General features: G+C 37.8%; 1 protein-coding gene across 1 annotated transcript in view; it reads left to right on the forward strand.

The window, feature by feature from the left end:
• The first annotated feature begins 3,290 nt into the window (after positions 1–3,290).
• Positions 3,291–23,097, forward strand: part of HIKESHI (heat shock protein nuclear import factor hikeshi) — a 43,882-nt gene continuing 24,075 nt past the window's right edge. Inside the window, exons 1-2 of the mRNA XM_008704420.2 lie at positions 3,291–3,503; positions 6,988–7,225. Of these exons, the coding sequence (XP_008702642.1) occupies positions 3,474–3,503; positions 6,988–7,225 (268 nt within the window). The 5' untranslated portion in view covers positions 3,291–3,473. The remainder of the gene's footprint in view (positions 3,504–6,987; positions 7,226–23,097) is intronic.

Raw genomic sequence — 23,097 nt, forward strand, 5'->3', positions numbered from 1 at the left:
CACCTAATATAATGTTTTCAAGGTACATCCATGTTGTAGCATATATCAGAACTTCACTTTTTCGTGGATGAATAATATTCTATTGTAAGCATATACTGCATTTGTTTATTTCTTCATCCATTATTGGACATTTCACGGTTTCCACCTTTTGGATATAATGAATAATTCTGCTATAAACATTTATGTACAAGCTTTTATATGAACATTTCTGTGGCTTTAAGCCACTCAGTTGTTGGTAATTTGTTTTGGCAGCCCTAGGAAAATAATATAAGATACTTTGTTCATTTTAAAATTGCTTTTTATAAGGTTTTTGAGCTGTAAGAATTCCTTATGTATTTTGGATACGACTCCTTCATCAGATATATAATTTGCAAATATTTTCTCCCATTCTGTGAGTTGTCCTTTTTCTTCAGGATTTTATTTATTTATTTGAGAGACAGAGTGCATAATCAGGGGATGGGCCCCAGGAGAGGGACAAAGACAGATGCTTAACTGACTGAGCCACCCAGGCGCCCCTAGTTCTGCTCTCTTTAGTTATAAAAAACTGTTGCATGTAGAAATAATAGAGTTTGGTGAATGGAAGGCTGGCTTTTATAGTCTAGAGAAAAGATATTAAACCCAGTGCTTCTAATTCTTTGTCCAATGTTACAACTAGACTATTCACCAGCAAAATGGAGAAAAGGCTGAAATCCTACATAACAAAGGCTAGGACGATTAATTGTTGTGTAAGATAATGTGTGACTAATTAACAGGTAGATCAGGGAAAGATTCCTGAAGAAAATATTTTGGGGTGACTGGGTGGCTCAGTTGGTTAAGTGTCTGCCTTCGGCTCAGGTCATGATCCTAGAACCAAGCCCTGCATCAGGCTCCCTGCTCAGCGTGGAGTCTGCATCTCCCTCTCCCTCTGCTCGTGCTCTCTCTCTCACTTGCTCACTTTCCCTCCTTCAAATAAATAAATGAAATCTTAAAAAAGTATTTTGAGTCAACTGGAAGGTTGTATAAGAAGTTGCCAAGTGAATATTATAGGCAGGTAAAATAAGTTGTGTAAGCACAAAAAGATTGAAAAACATGAATTGTTCAGACAATCAAATGCATAATAAGGGTATGTAAAGAAAAAAACCTGGTCTTTCTTCTGTGTTTCTCCTCCACTCTCACACTACTACCATGCTCACAACACTTCTGACACCAAATATGTGGGTTTTTTTCCCCCGACACCAAACAATTCTGTGACATGAGCTCGGTGTCCTACAATTTAACTCAATCCCAATACTACTTGGAGATAGCATCAGATTCCACAGGTTAAGGCCTCAGTCCCATGAGACTGCCCCCTCCACTTCAGATGCCAATTACAAGTAATAGGTACGGTTACCCACAACTTCTGTCTGAAAAGGCTACAAACTGGAGGTTCCCATGACCTCCTCCCCCTTGGGTTCAATTATTTGCTAGAACAGCTCACAGAAGTCAGGGAAACACTTACTTATGTTTACCAGTTTTTTAAAGGATATGATAAAGGGTGCAGATTAACAGCCAGATGGAGAGATACAAAGGACAAGGTCTGGGAGGGTCCCAAGCGCAGGAGCTTCTGTCCTTATGGAGTTGTTGGGGTGCATCACCTTACTATTGAGGTTTTATGGAGGTTTCCTCACATAGGCATAATCAAGTATTAATGCCATTTCCAGTCCTTTTTCCTTCTCTGGAGAATGGGGGGGGGGTGTCTGAACATCCCAAGCCTCTAATCGTGGCTGGGTCTTTCTGGTGACCAGCCTCCAACCAGGAGTCTACCCAGAGTCACCTCATTAGAACAAAAGATGCTCCTAGTACCCTTATCACTTGGGGATTTACAACGGTTTCAGTGCCCTGTTTCAGGAACTAGGGGCAGAGACCAATATATTTATTTTTTATTTTATAGGTTACACGGTGGTTATGAAGACATAGAAAATCTGTCAGGAGAGGTAATAATGCTAAATGCTAACATTTTATTAAGCTATATTCTGGCTACTATTTAGTACTTCTCATTCAAGAACCTTCATAACAACCGTATGATGCAGATACTATTATTATCCCGTTTTCAGATGGGGAAAAGGAGAAATGGGAGTGTTAGGTTAACTAACCTAAGATTATATAGTTACTAAATGACAGAGATGGGTTTTGAACCCAAGCAATGTTTCTGCCCCTCATGAAGTGATCTTATAATAAATGGTCTTTGTATTTTGAAGGTCCTAGGACTTTTTAGGTAGAAAGTTGAAGACATCGATAGAAACATCTTCTATCTCTTCACCTTAGGCTTGGCTTTCTAAAAGGAATATCTGAAATAATATAAATGGTTGCAGTTTATGGAAACAGCGTGTCAGCCAGAGGATTGTTGCAAACTTTTTGATCCTCCATATATAACCTGGGTTTGGAAGGACAGACCTGCTGATGACTGGTGCCCTAAACTCATATATTTCAAGTAGGGCAGAGACTCTTGGGGAGGGGATATCCTACCTTTCTATCTAAGAAGATAATTAAAGCTGTGAAAGGAGAATGAGTATTGGTGTCTGTCAGTAGTTGATGCTAGTTCTTTTGGCTATTGTTTATTTCCTATGAAACTTTTCTGCAGATGCATATAGAAAAAAAATAAGACATTTAAAAACCCCATAAATTAACTGCTGCCACTCTGTTCTGTTTTATATATACTAATTCATTTTATCATCTCAGCAACTGTATAAGATAGGTACAATTATTTTTCTTGTTTTACAAATGGGGACATTAAAGCACGAAGTTTTAAAGTTACGTATCTTGCTTACAGTTTTACAGAAAATAAATGGGGAAGTTAAGTGAAGCTGAAAAGAACCACAATAACGTTGTCAGTAAGTACTAAATGGCTGATTAAAAATTAGTACTTTTAAGATACTGTGTAGCAGAAAGAGCCCTGGATTTGGATCAGGACTTGGATTCTGGCTCCAACATTTAGTGCCGTGTAAATATTGGAAACTGGTCGCTCTGGGCAATTTCCTCGCATACCTTGTAAGGTTTCTGCCAGGACCTAGTGAAGTGATTATTGTAAAGCGCACTGTAATCTCTAAAATGTTACACAAATGTGAGAAAGATCGACTAGCACTGAATTTGAAAAATCTGGACTCTGGACAGTCAATCCCGAAAGGCAAGTCATTTTGACTCTCCTCCCGGAAGCCGGTGCAGGGTAGTCTGGGACTTGTAGTCTCGTGCTGGCTCTGGCCTGACTTTCTCCCTTAGTTGGGGAGGCTCGTGTAAGCCCCGGAAGTACTCGCTTCCTGAGGGGCGTGCTGGTTAGGAAGTGGGGTCAGAGGTCGCCGAGGCAGAAGGCGTTCCTGCCGCTGGCCTAGTCGCTATGTAGTGGAAGGACTGGCGTCCTCCTGCATGTTCTGGAAGGTTCTTGGACTCAACTAGGGCAGTAGCCCCAGGACTTGTAGTCGCCGGCTTCGGGTGCCTGCCGGCTGAGTGGAGTCGCCGCCATGTTTGGCTGCTTGGTGGCAGGGAGGCTGGTGAGGATGGGGCCGGGTGGTATCAGGAAGGGGGCAGGACACCCGAGGGCGAGGTCCCGGGAAGGGGAGGGTGCTCCGGTGCAGGAGATGTGGGGAAATCCCCCCACCCTCCAAGTGTACTTTCCACCTCAGTGTGAGGGTGGAGAGTGGGTGCTGTGGTGTTCGTTCTCCTCTGCCCTCAGCTCTTTTCAGTCATTTGAATAGTAGCCACATTAGCTACTATTTATCGAGTGTGCATTATTTATACGCCTGGCAGTGCACGCCTTTTGTCCATTTCTGATAATTTCAGCCTTCTAGGTGCCGCTTATTTGGCACTTCCGATTTAACCCTCCGAACTTGTGAGATGGTTATTATAATTCTTATTTTGTAGTCGAGGAACTTAAGCTCAATCGTCAGTTTAAATACTTGCCTGAGCTCACACAGTAATTTAGAGGTAAACCTGGCATTTGAATCTAGTCTGTAACATACTGTTTCTAAAAGGTAAAGGTGCTGGGGCAGTGTAAAAATATGCTTAAATTAATTGGAAGTTGCCTGATAGTAACGCCTAAACTTTAGTGTGAGTCATGGCCGAGATACCCCAGAAGGGTATGAGCTGCGAAAATCTTTATTGGTCAGAAGAGATAACCTGCCTTGCTAGATTATTAGAGTTAAATTAGATCAGCACCTGGAATTGTTGAGGCATAGTTTGGAGGACGAATCTTGCTTGCCTCTTTAGAAACCACCCAGAAATCCTTTTCAGACTTAACACTTTTCACCCAGAGTTCCGTTCTTTCTTTTTTCTCCCTGCTTTGTTAAATTTTGCAGCCCAATTGTTGAATTAAATTTTTCATCAACTTTTGGTAATGTATTCACTGCACAGTTAAGAAACCACAAAGATAAATTGGAGACGACTAACCTCAGAAAGTTTGTCTCTTCAGTCACTGGGAGGCCACTTTGGTGGGTGGTAATTGGTAATATTGGTGAGATAGCTTTGGGTTGTTCCTGCTGTTGGCAGGGAAAATGAAAAGACCAGTCTGGGATAATGAAAAGACCAGTCCCCCCAGTGTGGGACTCGGATGAGTGAGTGTCATTAATGAATGACATTTAAAATGTGTGCGTCTGTTTTATTTTATTTTTATTTATTTTTAAGTAATCTCTACGCCCAACGTGGGGATCGAGCTCAAACCCCGAGATCAAGAGTCTCATACTTAACGACTGAGCCAGCCAGATGCCCCTATGTCTGTTTTTTAAAGAAAAGGCCACATGGATTCCGTGTATCTCATGTTGTCAACTAACTTGGAAGGATATTTAATTATAGCAATATCTGTGTCTACTTACCTAACACCTAACCTCTGTAATAGATATCAGTAGAGGTTCTTTAAAGATAAGATTTTTAGGAGGTGTTTTCACTCTGTTAACCAGAGAACGTGTTCATCAAAAGGGGAACTAGACCTGGAGATATCCAAAACTTAACTTTATTATTCTCTAACTAGAAAAGTCCACTTATCTAAAGTTGTGAACTTAGTTTCATTCCTTGAAAATTTTTTCTTAAATAAAAGAATTATCTTTTTCCCTAAGGTTAAGGATTACTGTATCATAATACAGATTTATAGAATGTTTGGTGCTTGCTAGAGTTGACATTTAACAGATATTTATTTTGTCTGATGGTTATTTCATGGCTTGTAAATACCATCATTTTATATGTTTTTTAAGATTATGTGCATGCCCAAAACTGGTGAAATTGAATTTAACACTGATACAGGCAGTTTGGTTTTATGTTTATGTTTTTCTGTTGTTTTATTCTATTTTTAAACTGGACAGTTTTTAATGAGGTTGGAAAACTTCAGAAGAGAGAATCAGAACTTGATTTTAAGAACATTCATTCTTGGTCTCTTGGGAATAAATTTAGGACAACTCATATTTATTGATAATTCACAGCTATAAATTTTTTAAGTTTCCTTGTAATAGTAGCTAGGATATTTTAAAAGAAAAAAGTGAGCATTTTAATAACAACAGCAACTATTAGCAAAGGAAAAGAAGTTACATTCTAGGTAATAAGATTTGACCATTTAGAGTCTTAAAATACTGGTAGTAATTTAGATTTGGCGTTTTGGTGAATAGAGTGGCAATAGCAATTAAAAAGAAAACCAAAAAACTTTGTTAAAACGTAAACTGTTCATAGCCTTTGATCTGAGTGCCCTCAGAATTAATACTTCTTTTTGTTAATGGATGTGATAATAGCAGTTATCAGTAATTTTCTGAAAGCGGATAAAAGGAATTTTCTCTTTGGAAGTAGATTTCTCAAACTTCAAAATAAGATAAGATCTCATTCTAGAAACTGACATTCAATTCTAGAACAGAAAATTAGATTATGAAATGAGTCAAGAGGAAACTTTTACAGGTTCCCACTTAGCACATTCAAGGTAGGATTTTTGCTTTTTATATACAGTTGATTCTGTTATTCACAGTATTTCGGTTCTGTGAAGTTAGTGTGAACGCTCATTTCCTCAACTGGTAAATACTGAGTCGTTGACCTTAGGGGAAATAGTTAGGTTTTTTCAAGCCTCTGATGACAGTTTTTATCAGCCTATCATTACATAACCTTGTTTTCTGTATGTGTCTGTTTAAAGACATCTTATTTAATATGTGTTGTTGATTCATTAACATTGAAGTTAACAGTCAATAACACCGTAACTCATTTCTGAATGAAACTTATATAACATTTTCTTGGTAAGGCACATAACAACTGTTTCAGACTTAGGTATACTAGCCTGCATTTCGGCTTGGCCATTTTAAACATCAGAATCACCGACAAAAGCACAAAATACAGACAAATGTGGCAGTAAATTGACTGGGAGAAACATTTGTTTACAGTATGAGAGCTGAAAGGAAGAAGGCGCAGCTAACTTTTCTCGACCTCAGCTGGGAACATGTGCATTAGGCAACTCAAAATTTTTGCTGCTCTGCACATGAACATGTCCATGAATGACCACCAAATTGCAATGACTATTGATTTTGTGCTTACAAATAAATTTTAGTGAGTAGGCAAGTTAATAAATACGGAATCTGCAAACAATGAGGATTAACTAATTCTTTTGGATTGCTTACCCATTTTAATTTCCCGTACTTTGCATACTAGAGGATAAGGCTCTGGTGGTGTGGTATTTTGAACAACCTTTCATTTCTTTAACATTCTGAAGCTGTAGTGATTTACTTATGTAAGTAAATTCCTTTCTGAAATTAATGGGCCCATTAATGGGCACTTCTGAAATGATTTAATTCTATTTTTTAAAGGTTACATTAACTAAGTCACCATTTTAAGTCTGAATATGTGCATTTGGATTTTCTTTTTAAATTTAACACTGGTATATTTGGAGATTAACCCAGGGTTATACTGGGTATAATGACTATAATTGACAATACTTGATAACAGCTTACAGGAATACTGTAAGGGTTATAGAAACTCATCAAACTATTGAACTAAGACAAGTTTCTTATTTTCTAGGTGCAAACAGCTGCACAGCAAGTGGCAGAGGATAAATTTGTTTTTGACTTGCCTGATTATGAAAGTATCAACCATGTTGTGGTTTTTATGCTGGGAACAATCCCATTTCCTGAGGGAATGGGAGGATCTGTCTACTTTTCCTATCCTGATTCAAATGGAATGCCTGTATGGCAACTCCTAGGATTTGTCACAAATGGGAAACCAAGTGCCATCTTCAAAATTTCAGGTCTTAAATCTGGTAAGAAATAATATTAAAATGATTACATAATTGAGCTGTTTTCTTAATAACATAACATAGGATATGGCTTTTTTTTTTTTTTTAACTTTCCATTATGTGTTACTGGTTTCTAAAGTGATATATGATTTTTTAAAAATTCAGATGATAAACTGATATATTTGAAAATTAATAAGCAAAAGACCTCCTTGGCTCCTCACATTTCCACCCTCTGTTCCTGGAGAGAGCCATTTACTTTTCTGTAGGGATTTTATTGGGTGTTTTAACAGATAATGACAAGGAATCTTCTCAGAATTTGTAACATGCACATCTGTGTATTAAATAAACAGATAAAGCAAGTAGACTTGTGTAGGAATTAAAATGAGAGTCCTTTTTTTTTAAAATGAAGGTTTTTGAGCTCTCACGTTAGATCACCCCTCCAGTGCTTTTGAACTCTTAGATTTGATTATCCCTCTGATGTTTTTCTCTTGGTTTTATTGCCAGTGCAAGCATTAGACCTTATAGGGGCATAATCATTGCATTGATGCTTTGAAGTGTTTTGTGTAGAAATGTGAGAACAAAACTAGATTAGGTGCCATTTACTCCCATTGAATCTTTGGTTCCCTTGAAAATCTACATTAAAACAGACATAATGTATCTACTATGAGAATTTAAAGATAATGATTAAATTCTTGCTGGAGAAAACTCATATTCTTATAAAGGAAGATAGTTTTGTAGACCACTAATTTGAAGGGTGAAATGTAATAGTGGATGTTTGTACAAGATGCTGAGAGAGATTGGAAAGGGGAGCAACTCTCAAGTGGGTTGAGAAGGTTTCCTGGAGAAGGTGATATTGGATCTCTTGGGAAGAGAAGTTTAGTTAGGCCCGTGAGAGGCCTATTGGGCATTCTTTTCTAGGTGGAGGTAGTACGTGTACAATGAAGAAATTTTGAAAGCCTGGTGTGCAGAGGATGGTACAAGAGTAGGTTAGGCAGTCATGGGTCAGGAAAAGCTTTATGTGCTATACCAACTCATTTGAATTTAAGTCAGCAATTTTTAATGTACTTATCTAAGTGATCTCACAGACCTGTTTGGTGGTATTCTAAAAAAATAAGTATAACATAATGTAAATACTCAAAAGTTCGCATGTACTCTGAAGCCCATCCATGTACCCTCCCCATAAAGAACTGCTCCTATAGGTGTAGAGGAGCCAGTAAACACTTTTTGGTAGGGGAGGTGATATGAACAAGTTTGTTTTTAGCCTGAGGACTGTGTGAGGAATGAACTGGAGCAGTTCTGGCTGGATGATGGACTGTTAGGTGCTGTTATGTTATGTAGTTGGAATTCTAGAAGAAGAAACAGGAAAGAGCAATATTTAAAGCTAAGTTTTGTTTAGAATTAATGAGAAATACTAATCTCTAGAATGAAGAAACAGGACAAATCCCTGTGGTCCTTATCAACTGGGGTTCCATGAGATAATTATCCCTAATCCCTAAGACAGTGATTCTTTTTTTTTTTTTTTTTTAAGATTTAATTTATTTGAGAGAGAGGAAGTGAGCAAGAGAGAGCGTGTGCAAGCCAGGGGGAGAGGTAGAAGCAGACTCCCTACTGAGCAGGGAGCCTGACATGGGGCTTGATCCTAGGACCATGGGATCATGACTTGAGCCGGCTCATGACCTGAGCTGAGGGCAGACACTCAACCAACTGAGCCACCCAGGTGCCCCAAGACAGTGATTCTTAAAGCATGATTACCTGACCACCAGAATCAGCATTAGCATTAGCATCCCTTGGGAACTTGTTAGAAATGCAGATTCATGGCAGGACCCTAAACCTACTGGATCAGAAACCATGGGTGGAGTCCAGTTCCCCAGGTGTTTTGCATGCTTAAGTTAGAGAACCACTCCTAGGTCATCCACTCCATGTAATGAATTAATGTCTTATACCTTTAGCATGGAGTTAGTTTTGAATAATCTTTGGGAGAATTAAGAAGATAGTCATTCTCATCACTTTTTCTCTTTTATGTGACTGTGCCTAAAAATAAATAATCTATAATTAGAAAGAATATAAATGGACAATTCAATACATTCTAATGAAATTTCTGGGCATTTAATGTAAAGAGAAAGTAATAAAGGAACTGGAAAGACAAGTCAGTTACAACTGGATGGCAGTTAGTTTAGCATACTTACCATGAGTATGAATAGAAACCAAAACCAATAGATTAATATCTTCAAAGTGCCAAGGAAAAATAAAATAACTCTCAAAACTGTTATTCTAAAGTGATGGAGAAATAAATATATTTCGCAGATGGGGATGGAAAGTTTACTACTCATAGACCATTACTGAAAGAACTACTGAAGGTAGTTGTACTTTGTAAGAGGAAATTGAACCCAGGATGTAGAAGAGCATGCAGGATGCAAAGTTAAAGAATTGGTAAACATGGGGCGCCTGGGTGGCTCAGTTGGTTAAGCATTTGCCTTTGGCTCAGGTCATGATCCCAGGGTTCTGGGATCGAGGGCCGCATCAGGCTCCCTGCTCTACGGGGAGCCTGCTTCTCTCTCTCCCCATTCTTGTGCTCTGTCAAAAAAATGAATCTTAAAAAAAAAAAAAAAAAGAATTGGTAAGCATGTAGCCTAATCCGGCAACCTGATTGTATAAAACAACACAATAAATAACTTAAATGCACAAGAATTAAATATTGTACTAGAAAATAATGCATAAGACAGGAGTGGTACTGATCAGAGTTAAAGCTTTCTGAGGTCTTATTGTTTAGAAAGAGAATAACAATACTGATTCTACTTTCAGGTAATCTTGTTAAAAGTTTAAGGAAAAGTTAAAAAAAGAAAGGAAAAGTAAAGTCATAGTATATAGGCATAGTATATTAAAAACAAAATAAGATGGTGAAAATAATTTCAACTATATCAGTTATCAGGAGAAATGTAAACAGGGTACACTTGCCAGAGAAAACATGGAGACTCCAGGATAGGATTTCTTTTAAAGAGAGCAAACAAATAATTACTTTGCTGCTTAGAGTAATGGGTCTAAAACATTTTAACACAAGCAACCAATAAATAGCTGTCATAGGTATATTAATTCTAAGAAAAATTAGACTAAGACAAAAACATCAGGGATTAAGAAATTTATTGAGTAGAAATGAAATAATTCATCAGGAAAATAAAATATTTCTAGGAAAAGATAAGTCATGAATTTGGGTGTATATATAACTTCAATATATTTAAAAAATTGACATTTAGAATGATAAATGCTATTAATATTTTATTTACCTCTTGATAAGACAATAAAATATTAGTAAAATGGAAGATTTGAATAAAAGAGTTAGCAAGTTTGAGCCAATGGACATTTATAGAACCCTGCACCTAATTATTAGATCATATACATTTTTTTTTAAAGATTTATTTATTTATTTGACAGATAGCCAGCGAGAGAGGGAACACAAGCAGGGGGAGTGGGAGAGGAAGAAGCAGGCTCATAGCGGAGGAGCCTGATGTGGTGCTCGATCCCAGAACGCCGGGATCACGCCCTGAGCCGAAGGCAGACGCCTAACGACTGCACTACCCAGGCGCCCCAGATCATATACATTTTTAAGTACAGAGAACATTTATGAAATTTGACCACATATTAAGTCATGAAGCAAGTTGCAGTAAATGGCAGTTAATCAGTATGCAGCCTATAGTGCTATGTAATTACAGGTAAAAGATAAAACATTGTTATGTGTAGGAATCCTCCCTTCAACACGTAGTCAGTCCCAGATGGTTTTACAAAGTTCAACTAAACCTTTATGAAACAAACTGTTCATATCTTATATAAACTTTTAGAGAGTAGAAAAAGATAGTTACCCAGTTTATATTTCTAAGCTAATATAATCTTCATACCCAAAAGGACAAGGACAATAGAAGAAATTTGACCTATGCCAATTTTATTTATTTAGGATTTTTATATCGATGTACATAAAATAGTTACAAAGTAAATTCAACAAGGTATCTTATTATTTTTTTTTTTTTTACTTTTCGTTATACAAAATTCAAGTGTATACAAAAGCAGACCAAATGGAATATTGAACCACTCTCTCATCACTCAAAATGACAACTCATGGATAATGTTTTTGGGTTATTTTTTAGATTTTATTTATTTATTTATTTTATTTTATTTATTATTTTTTAAAGAATTTATTTATTTGAGAGAGAGAAAGAGCAGAGAGTAGGGGCAGAGGGAGAGGGAGAAGCAGGGAGCCTGATGGGCTCATCCCAGGACCCTGAGATTATGACCTGAGCCAAAGGTAGAGAGGCTTAACTGACTAAGCCACTCAGGTGCCCCTATTTATTTATTTTAAAGAGAGCGATCGTGTTCACAAGCAGGGGGAGGGGCAGAGGGAGAGAGAATCCCTAGCCGACTTTGAGCTAGTGTGGAGCCCAAGGCAGGACTCATTACCCTGAGATCATCACCTGAGCCAAAATGAAGAGTTGGACGCATAACGGACTGAGCCACCCAGGTGCCTCAATGTTACTTCTTTTATGTTCCCACTCACTTCTCTCTTGTATTATTTAGAAACAGATTCCAGAATCATAACATGTAATCCATAAATACATTAGTATGTGTCTTTAGAAGACAAGGTCTTTTTTTCCTCTCTGCTTTTTTAAATGTATCTATAATGTTATCACGTCTAAAAACAAATAATAATTCCTTAATAGAGAATTGAATGTCTGATTAGTGTTCAGATTTCCAGTGATCTGAGTTTTTTGTTTATATATTTTAAAGTTGTAAGTACTTTTAGTCAACATTGTACATTGCAACTGGTTGATGTCTCAAGTATCTTTCATAAAAATTAAAGGTACAATGTATTCTTTGTCCTCTATTTCCAGTAAATTAGTTGGTCTTAGAGATTTGATCAGACTTCATTTGAGTTTATTTTGAAAAAAAATTTGGAGGGATTATTATAGATAATGGTATGTTCTTTGATCAGGAAGTATATATATAGTTCTCTCTTTTTGTGAAATTAGTAGACATATATATGCCATGCCTATATTTGTTAATTCAGTAGGGGTTCAAATGATCACATTCAAATTGTTATTTCATTTATTAGCTATAAAGAGACTCTTGAATATACTATTTGGTTACCCAGAGGTAGGATCATAGGAAAGGCATGATAATACTTTGTTGTTCCTCTTCATATACCGATGTTCAAAAAATGAGTTGATTCCCTAACATTTTCCTAAAGTAATAAGTTTTTTTTTAAAGGTTTATAAAATCATGGAGATATGTGTGTATGTATTTGTTTATATTTGATGTATTTGAACCGTTGGTATACCCTCAGAATCCATTGGACCTAATTTAAAAAAATTTTTTTTAGATTGTAATATTTATTTGAGAGAGAGAGAGAGGGAGAAGCAGACTCCTGCTAAGCAGAGACCCACACAGGACTCCATCCCAGGACCCTGAGATCATGACCTGAGCCGAAGGCAGATGCTTAACTAACTGAGCCACCCAGGCGCCCCTAAAATTTTTAAAGTAATCTCTACATCCAACGTGGGGCTTGAATTTACAACCCCAAGAGTTGCATGCTCCACCTACTGGGCCAGCCAGGTGCCCCCTAATTTTAATTTTTCATTTTCTAGGTAAAAGCTGATATTTTGTAATTTTTATCCTTTCTTAAGAAATCTTCTAAAGAACAGAGAAAATTTACTTTTTGCTAACAATTTTAGTAATTTATTGAGATATAATTGACATACAGTAAATTGCACATATTTAAAGGGTGCAGTTTGATGAATTTTGATGTATGTATACACACCTGTGAAACACCACACTGAAGATAATGAACATATCAGCCCCGAAGTTTCCTAGTGTTCTTTGTAATCCTTCCTTGTCTCCTCTCCTACCCTAGGCAACTACTGATCTAGTTTGTTTCCCTAAAAAATAGTTTGCATTTCTAGAGTTTTATATGGATGAAAGCATACCGTATGCTTTTTTGCCTAGCTTCTTTCATTCAGCTGAGTTACTATGTTTGGAGTCGTTCATGTTACAGTATATATCAGTAGTTCATTCCTTTTTATTTCTGGGTAGTATTCCATTGTATGAATGTACCACTGTTTGTTCATCCATTCACCTGTTGATGGATATTTGGATTGTTTAGGGGTTTTGATTCATAAAAATAAAACTGATATAAATATTTGTATATAAGTCTTTGTATGGACATATGCACTCCTTTCTCTTCGGTAAATGTCTAGAAGTGGAATGGCTAGATCATATGGTACTTGTATGTTTAACTTTTTAAAAAATTGCCAAACTATTTTCCAACGTGGTGGTTCCATTTTACATTCAACCAGCCGTGTATGAAAGTTCTTGTTTCTCCACATCCTTGCCAGTGCTTGGTCTGGTCAGTTTTAGGCATTCTAGTAGGTGTGTAGAGTTATACACTGTGTTTTAAGTTTGCATTTCCCTAATGGCTAAGGATATTGAGCATATTTTCATGTGCTTATTTACGTATCTGTATACGTTCCTGTTGAAATGTCTGTCTTTCTGTTTTTTTTACTGGGTTGTTTTATTATTGAGTTTTGGGAGTTCTGTATATATTCTCGATACAAGTTCTTTATTAGATATGCGATTTGAAAATGTTTTTTCCCAGTCTTTGACTTGTTTTTTCTCTTAGCAGTGTCTTTGATAGAGCAGAAGTTTTTCGTTTTGATAAAGTCCAATTTTTCAATTTGTTCTTTTTGGTACTTTCAAATTGTGCTTTTGGTACTGAGCCTAAGAAATCTTTACCTAATCCAAGGTCACCAAGTTTTTCTCTTTGTTTTTTAGTTTTAGATTTTATATTTCTATCTGGGATCCAGTTTGAATTAATTTTGTATCTACTGCAAGGTATAGATTGAAGTTCAATTTTTTTTTCAAATGGATAGCCAACTGTTCTAGTACCATTTGTAGAAAAGACAAAGTAATGTCACATTTTTCTGAATCCATTATCAAGCATGTTCACTTTGATATTCATTTGGGGGCTCCCAAAGTGCTCCATTTTAAAATGTAACATACATAAATGAATATTTATATATTGATTTAAAAAGACAAAGAAATGGAAATAGATACTATTACTTTTTTTTTAGACAATAAATTACTAGTTTGAAGACATGCTAGAAGATTAGATGGGTACTGGTAAATATTTAGCAATATAGAAAGAGGGGAAGAGAGGTGATGTTTTTGGTTTGGGTTTGAGGAGCCTCTGGGACATGATAGCAGTGCCTCAAATATAAAGTGGTAGGTTTTGTTTGGGTAGCAATAGGCTAGTAGCCAGCTGTTAACCGTTTGCATAGTTGGAAAGTGCGGGTTTATTTTGTACGCAGACTCATATGCATTGATTAAGGTAAATATTAGCCATGAGCCAGTAGACCAGGACCCATTGTTTGTTTTTGGAGACATACCAATTATATTGTCAGTTTAATCCCCACCTTTTTCTCTCTTCTCTTTGCCCCAACTTTGCCAACATTTTGTGTCTCTTTTTCATTTGTGATCATCACTGTATTCCTTGCAGGACATGGTTTTGGGAATAGTGAAAAGTGTTTTCTTCTATCCTTTTTGCATTGCCTTTGGCTGATTTTTCCCTTTTCTCTTATGCTACCCAATAGGTTGGAGCTTTGGGTGAGGGTGGCGTTTGGGGTCATACCTGGACATTTCCTTACTCTCTTATTTCATCAAATTTGGAGAATATTCAACAATCAAAAATGGGTTAATCCAGTTGCTATAACTGGAACAGTAATAACTCAGTGCGATATGTTTTCTGTTGTGGAGTTAGGTAAAATAGTCTAAAACTCAATCCCAGAATAATACCTGATTCAGTATAAGAAAATGGATTTATTTCCATTATGATAATAAGATTAGTTCTTTATTCTCCTGCCTTTTTAAAAATAAATGATCTGTCATCATTTCCATTATAACATGACTATTGATAATTTTATCCATTAAAACATTTTCAAGGCAGTATTTATGACAGGTAAAGCAAAATGTTTATTAAAGAAAAATAAAGCAGCTTAAAATGTTTAGAGACTTAGTGTATATCAACATTAAGCAAATGGAAAAATGCTGTTAAATGTTTAGTTTGGTTTTTTACTAGTAAGTTTGGAAAAGCACCTTTTGGATGTCTAAAGTATCAGAATTCTTTTTTTTTTAATTATTATTTTTTAAAATTAACATATAATGTATTATTTGTTTCATGGGTACAGGTCTGTGTTTCATCAGTCTTGCTCAACACAACATATACCCTCCCCAGTGTCCATCACCCAGCCACCCCATCTTTCCCACTCCCCTCCCCTCCAGCAACCCTCAGGTTGTTTCCTAAGATTAAGAGTCTCTTATAGTTTGTCTCCTTCTCTGGTTGTGTCTTGTTTCATTTTTTCCTCTCTTCCTCTATAATCCTCTGCCCTGTTTCTTAAATTCTGCATATCAGTGAGATCATGTGATAATTGTCTTTCTCTGATGGACTTATTTCAGTTAGCATAATACCCTCTAGTTCCATTCATGTCATTGCAAATGGCAGGCTTTCTTTTTTGATGGCTGTGTAATACTCCATTGATACATACCACCTCTTCTTTATCCATTCATCTGTCAATGGACATCTGTGTTCTTTCCGTAGTTTGGCTATTGTGGACATTGCTGCTATAAACATGGGGGTGCAGGTGCCCCTTTGGATCACTACATTTGTATCTTTGGAGTAAGTACCCAGTAGTGCAGTTGCTGGGTCATAGGGTAGCTCTATTTTCAACTTTTTGAGGAACCTCCATACTGTTTTCCAGAGTGGCTGCACCAGCTTGCATTCCCATCAATGGTGTAAGAGGATTCCCCTTTCTCCGCATCCTCGCCAACATCTGCCATTTCCTGACTTGTTAATTTTAGCCATTCTGACTGGTGTGAGGTGGTATCTCGTTGTGGTTTTGATTTGTATTTCCCTGATGCCGAGTGATGTTGACCATTTTTTCATGTGCCTGTTGGCCATTTGGATGTCTTCTTTGGGGAAATGTCTGTTCATGTTTTTTGCCCATTTCTTGACTGGATTATTTGTTCTTTGGGTGTTGAGTTTGATAAGTTCTTTATAGATCTTGGATACTAGCCCTTAATCTGATAGGTAGTTTGCAACTATCTTTTCCCATTCTGTCACTTGTGTTTTGGTTTTGTTGACTGTTCCCCTTGCTGTGTAAAAGCTTTTTATCTTGATGAAGTTCCAATTGTTCATTTTTGCCTTTGTTTCCCTTGTCTTTGGAGTCGTGTCTAGCAAGAATTTGCTGTGGCCGAGGTCAGAGAGGTTGCTGCCTGTGTTCTCCTTAAGGATTTTGATGGATTCCTGTCTCACATTTGGGTCTTTCATCCATTTTGAGTCTATTTTTGTGTATAGTGTAAGGAAATGGTCCAGTTTCATTCTTCTGCATGTGTCTGTCCAATTTTCCCAGCACCATTTGTTGAAGAGACTGTCTTTTTTCCATTGGATACTCTTTCCTGCTTTGTCGAAGATTAGTTGACCATAGAGTTGAGAATCCATTTCTGGGTTCTGCAGTCTGTTCCATTGATCTATGTGTCTGTTTTTGTGCCAATACCATACCGTCTTGATGATTACAGCTTTGTAATAGAGCTTGAAGTCTGGAATTACGATGCCACCATTTTCAGTTTTCTTTTTCAACATTCCTTTGGGTATTTGGGGTCTTTTCTGGTTCCATACAAATTTTAGATTATTTGTTCCAATTCTGTGAAAAAAGTTGATGGTATTTTGATAGGGATTGCATTTTTTAAAAAGATTTATTTAGCGAGAGAGAGTGTGCACACGAGTGGGACAAGGGACAGAGGGACAGAGGGAAAGAGAGAATTCCAAGGAGACTCTGTGCGGAGCCCGATGTAGGGCTCGATCTCATGACACTGAGACCATGACTTGTGCCGGAACCAAGAGGCTGACACTCAACCGACTGAGACACTTAGGCGCCCCTAGGGATTGCATTGATTGTGTTGGTTGCACTAGGTAGCATAGACATTTTAACAATATTTGTTCTTCCAGTCCATGAGCATGGACTGTTTTTCCATTTCTTTGTGTCTTCCTCAATTTCTTTCATGTGTAATCTATAGTTTTCTGTGTACAGATCCTTTGTCTCTTTGGTTAGATTTATTCCTAGGTATCTTATGGTTTAGGTGCAATTGTAAGTGGGATTGACTCCTTAATTTCTCTTTCTTCTGTCTTGTTGGTGTATAGAAATGCAACTAATTTCTGTACATTGATTTTATATCCTGCCACTTTACTGAATTCCTGTATGAGTTCTAGCAATTTTGGGGTGGAGTCTTTTGGATTTTCCCCATAAAGTATCATGTCATCTGCAAAGAGTGATTCGGATGCCTTTTATTTTTTATTTTTATTTTTTTTGTTATCTGATTGCTGAGGCGAGGACTTCTAGTTCTATGTTGAGCAGCAGTGGTGATAGTGGACATCCTGATCTTAGGGGAAAAGCTCTCAGTTTTCCCCATTGAGAATGATATTCCGTGTGGGTTTTTCACAGATGACTTTTATGATATTGAGGTATGTTCCCTCTATCCCTACACTGTGGAGAGTTTAATCAAGAAAGAATGCTGTACTTTGTCAAATGCCTTTTCTGCATCTATTGAGAGGATCATATGGTTCTTGTCCTCTCTTTTATTTATGTAGTGTGTCACATTGATTGATTTGTGGATGTCGATCCTACCTTGCAGCCCAGGAATAAATCCCACTTGGTCGTGGTGAATAATCCTTTCAATGTACTGTTGTATCCTATTGGCTAGTATCTTGGTGAAAATTTTGGCATCCATGTTCATCAGGGATATTGGTCTGTCATTCTCCTTTTTGGTGGGGTCTTTGTCTGGGTTTGGGGTAAAGGGAATGCTGGCCTCATAAAAAGAGTTTGGAAGTTTTCCTTCCATTTCGATTTTTTTGAAACAGCTTCAGAAAGATAGGTATTAATTCTTTAAATTGGTAGAATCCCCCTGGGAAGCCATCTGGCCCTGGGCTCTTGTTCATTGGGAGATTTTTGATTACTGCTTCAATTTCCTTGCTGGTTATGTGTCTGTTCAGGTTTTCAGTTTCTTCCTGGTTCAGTTTTGGTAGTTTATACGTCTCTAGGAATGCATCCCTTTCTTCCAGATTGTCTAATTTGTTGACATATAGTTGCTCATAATATGTTCTTCTAATTGTTTGTTTTTCTTTGGTGTAGGTGGTGATCTCTCCTCTTTCATTCATGATTTTATTTATTTGGGTCATATCTCTTTTCTTTTTGATAAGTCTGGCCAGGAGTTTATTGATCTTATTAGTTCTTTCAAAGAACCAGCTCCTAGTTTCGTTGATCTGTTCTACCGTGCTTTTGGTTTCTAGCTCATTGATTTCTGCTCTGATTTTTATTATTTCTCTTCTCCTGCTGGGTTTAGGCCTTATTTACTATTTTTTCTCCAGCTCCTTTAGGTGTAGGGTTAGGTTGTGTATTTGAGACCTTTCTTGTTTCTTGAGAAAGGCTTGTGGTGCCATATACTTCCCTCTTAAGACCACCTTTGCTGCATCCCGAAGATTTTGAACACTTATGTTTTCATTTTCATTTGTTTCCATGGATTTTTTAAATTCTTCTTTAATTTCCTGGTTGACCCTTCCATCCTTTAGTTGGATGCTCTTTAGCCTTCATGTATTTAAGTTCTTTCCAACTTTCCTCTTGTGATTGAATTCCAGTTTCAAAGCATTGTGGTCAGAAAATACGCAGGGAATGATTCCAGTCTTTTGGTAGCAGTTGAGACCTGGTTTGTGACCAAGTATGTGATCTATTCTGGAGAATGTTCCATGAGCACTAGAGAAGAATGTGTATTCTGTTGCATTGGGTTGGAATGTTCAGAATATATCTGTGAAGTCCATCTGGTCCACCGTGGCATTCAGAGCCCTTATTTCCATGTTGATCTTTTGCTTAGATGATCTGTCCATTGTAGTGAGGGGGGTGTTAAAGTCCCCTACTATTATTGTATTATTGTCAATGTGTTTCTTTGATTTTGTTGTTAATTGGCTTATATAATTGGCTGTTCCCATGTTAGGGGCATAAATATTTACAATTGTTAGATCTTCTTGTTGGATAAACCCTTTAATTGTAATATAGTGTCCTTCTTCGTCTCTTATGACAGTCTTTGGTTTAAAATCTAATTTGTCTGGTATAAGGATTGCCACCCCAGCTTTCTTTTGATGTCCCCTAGCATGATAAATGGTTTTCCACCCCCTCACTTTAAATCTGGAGGTGTTTTTGGGTCTGAAATGAGTCTCTTGCAGACAACGTATTGTTGGGGCTTGCTTTTTATCCAATGTGATACCCTGTGTCTTTTGATTGGGACATTTAGCCCATGTACATTCAGGGTAACTATTGAAAGGTATGAATTTAGTGCCATCATATTGCCTAAAGGTGACTGTTACTGCATATTGCCCCTGTTCCTTTCTGGCCTATGTTGCTTTTGGGCTCTCTCTTTGCTTAGAGGACTCCTTTCAATATTTCTTGTAGGGCTGGTGTGGTGATCACAAATTCTTTCAGTTTCTGTTTGTCCTGGAAGCTTTTTATCACTCCTTCTATTTTGAATGATATCCTAGCTGGATAAAGTATTCTTTTTTTTTTTTCCTTTATTTATTTGACAGAGACAGCCAGCGAGAGAGGGAACACAAGCAGGGGGAGTGGGAGAGGAAGAAGCAGGCTTCCAGCAGAGGAGCCTGATGGGGGCTCGATCCTAGAACGCCGGGATCACGCCCTGAGCCGAAGGCAGACGGCCAATGACTGAGCCACCCAGGCGTCCTGGATAAAGTATTCTTGGCTGCATATTTTTCTCATTTAATACCCTGAATATATCATGCCAGTCCTTTCTGGCCTGCCAGGTCTCCATTAGACTGCTGCCAGTCTAATGTTTCTACCTTTGTAGGTTACAGACTTCTTGTCCCAAGTTGTTTTCAGGATTTTCTCTTTGTCTCTGAGGTTTATAAGTTTTACTATTAGATGTCAGGGTGTTGACCTATTTTTATTGATTTTGAGGGGGATTCTCTGCATCTTCTGGATTTTGATGCCTGTTTCTTTGCCCAGATTAGGGAAGTTCTCCACTATAATTTGCTCCAGGATACCTTCTGCCTGCCCCCCCCTTTTTCTTCTTCTGGGATCCCAATTATTCTAATACTGTTTCGCTTTATGGTATCCCTTATCTCTTGAATTCTCCCCTTGTGATCCAGTAGTGGTTTATCTCTTTTTTTCTCAGCTTCTTTATTCTCCATCATTTGGTCTTTTATGTCATTAATTCTCCCTTCTGCCTCATTTATCCTAGTAGTTAGACTCTCCATCTTGCAAATGGCAAGATTTCATTTTTTGATGGCTGCATAATATTCCATTGTGTGTGTATACACACACACTACATATACACACACACACATATATATGCACACACACATTCATACACACACACACACACACACACACACACTGTATATATATCTTCTCTATCCATTTGTCAGTGGACATCTGGGGTCTTTCCATATTTTGAGAAGCCATGAATTCTATGTGCCGTATTCCCGTAGCGCTGGAGTTTTGCAGTTCGCATTGGTTGGTAAACTTGGTCTTAGCTGGATGTTCTTGTTGATCTTCTGGGGGAGGGGCCTGTTGGGTTGATTCAAATGTCTTTGCCTCGGGTGGAATTGCATCGACCTTGCCAGAGGCCAGGCTAAGTAATTTGGTCTGGTTTGCTCTTTGTGGCTTTTGTTCCGTGAAGGCTTTCTGAGCAGCTTTAAGAGGATGAGAATGAAATTGGCGGCCTCCCAATCTTTGGCCCTGGAGCTGAAAGCTTGGGGCCCCACTTCTCAGTGAGGCCTCAGAGAAAAGCAGTCAATCACTCCTGTCTCCCTGGTCTCCAGCCGTACTCCACTCTCACCTGGCCTGTGATCGAGCATTTCTGTCTCAGGCACGTGATCCCATTTGGAGTCTCCAAACCCAGCAGGTTCCTGCAGCGTGTTCCCACACCATTCCTCTGGGGGAGGAAGGGGAGTCTCCCCGGATCTGCCGCATGTTGGGCCCCTGCTCGAAGACCAGCGCCTGACTGTGCCGCAGTTTGAGGTTTATAGCAACCCCGAGCTGAGAGCCCACTCCTCGGGCTCACTCTTTGCAGCCGGCTTCCCTGCTCTGATACCTGGGAGCTCTGCCGCACTCAGGCACCCTCAGTCTTTCTCTGACCCTGAGGGTCCTGAGACCACAGTGTCCCAGCAAGGGTCCCTCACCATAGCAGACTTCTAAAAGTTCCGATTTTGTGCTCCTCTGCTCTATCACTTGCCAGTAGCTGGCTGACGAGGCTCCCTCCCCCTGCGGTCTATCTTCCCATACATTGCCTCGGATTCACTTCTCTGCACCTCCTACCTTGTGGAAAATGGTCGCTTTTCTGTTCATAGAGTTGCAGCTATTCTTTTCTTCAATCTCTGGTTGAGTTCGCAGGTGTTTAGAATGGTTTGATAGCTATCTAGCTGAATTCCTGTTACCAGACAAAATTAAGCTCTCCTACTCCTCTGCCATGTTGGACTCTTGTCAGTCCTAGGGTATCAGAATTCTTAATTTATATATAAAAATGTTATTCATATTAGGGAATAGTGTAATATTAAAGTATAAGAATAAGTTGACTTTTAATGGGTGTATATTTTTGAACCTTTGAGATGCCCTTTCAAGCCTAAGGACGTAAGTTTTATTATATTGGACAAATCTAGCTAAGGAGCACTTCAGGGTGGGAGAGAGACTTGCTGAAGCAACTCTAGGCTGTTGTGATTGAACTGAGAAGTTAAGAAGTAGAATTGTATGGAAGCAAGGAGGGTAGAAAGTTAGTTCAAGTGAAATAAATTTCATTTTAAGAACTTTTGGCAGTGTTCTAGCAGTTTTCTGGTAGATGATAAAAGATTTATTTGCAAAGAACAGTTTTGGTTGGGGAAGGTTAAGAGAGCTCAATTGGGGAATTGTGGTTGATAGGGAGTCTTGAAGTTAATTACTGTGAGTTTTATTTTGATTGAGAGAAGATTCTTTGTGGCTCTTGGAATCTGAAAGGAGTTAGTTATATGGCGAATACATTTTTAAGCTGATGCTGGAACAGTCTGGGGGTGATGGTTAACAACTAGGATAGGACTAAACTCGAAAATATGAAATGAAGGGTTTGGTATTAAGAAACAAAAAGAATTTTCTTTTTCTTTTCTTCCTCCTTTCATTCCTACCTACATGGGATCTAGAAATCCTGAAAAAAAAAAAAAAAGACACAAGCTTAGGAGATATGATTTGGTAGTTGGAGAATTGGAGAATTTAGGAAGTTTATTTAAATGAGTCTCTTGCAATTTTGTCTTTAGATGCTGTCCTTGGTCTTCATAATGTGAAAGAGCTATTTAACCAAACAATTAGTAAAAATTATGAAATATTGGGAGTTCTATGTAAAGAGATTCTTCTCTTTCGTAGGAAGTATATGCCAACTCAAATTAACACAAACAAGGACATTAATAAAATTAAAACTTGTTTTATGGAACTTAAATTAAAAGTGGGTATAGGTCTTTTGCTATACCATGATTTTTTTCCCTGTCTCCATATGTTGATTTGAGGGTTCAGTGAACTATTGGTTATATATGTGCAATATAAACTTAAAAGCATTTCCTAGTGTCATTTTTCTATTGCTCCTCTTTGGCACCTCTTTTTATCTCTTTAATCATGCCCCCCATCCCCACCAGCAACTCTGACTGAATAAAATATTTCAGATTGTGATCAGAAGCTCCCTGATAAACAGAAACCAAACACTGTAAATCAAACCAAAGCAGAACACCAAATGAAGTAGTGTTCTCACTAATCTAGGCTGTTCACTCATGTTAGGGGTTC

Source organism: Ursus maritimus, unplaced genomic scaffold (assembly GCF_017311325.1).
Source record: "Ursus maritimus isolate PB19 unplaced genomic scaffold, ASM1731132v1 scaffold_16, whole genome shotgun sequence".
Taxonomy (NCBI): domain Eukaryota; kingdom Metazoa; phylum Chordata; class Mammalia; order Carnivora; family Ursidae; genus Ursus; species Ursus maritimus.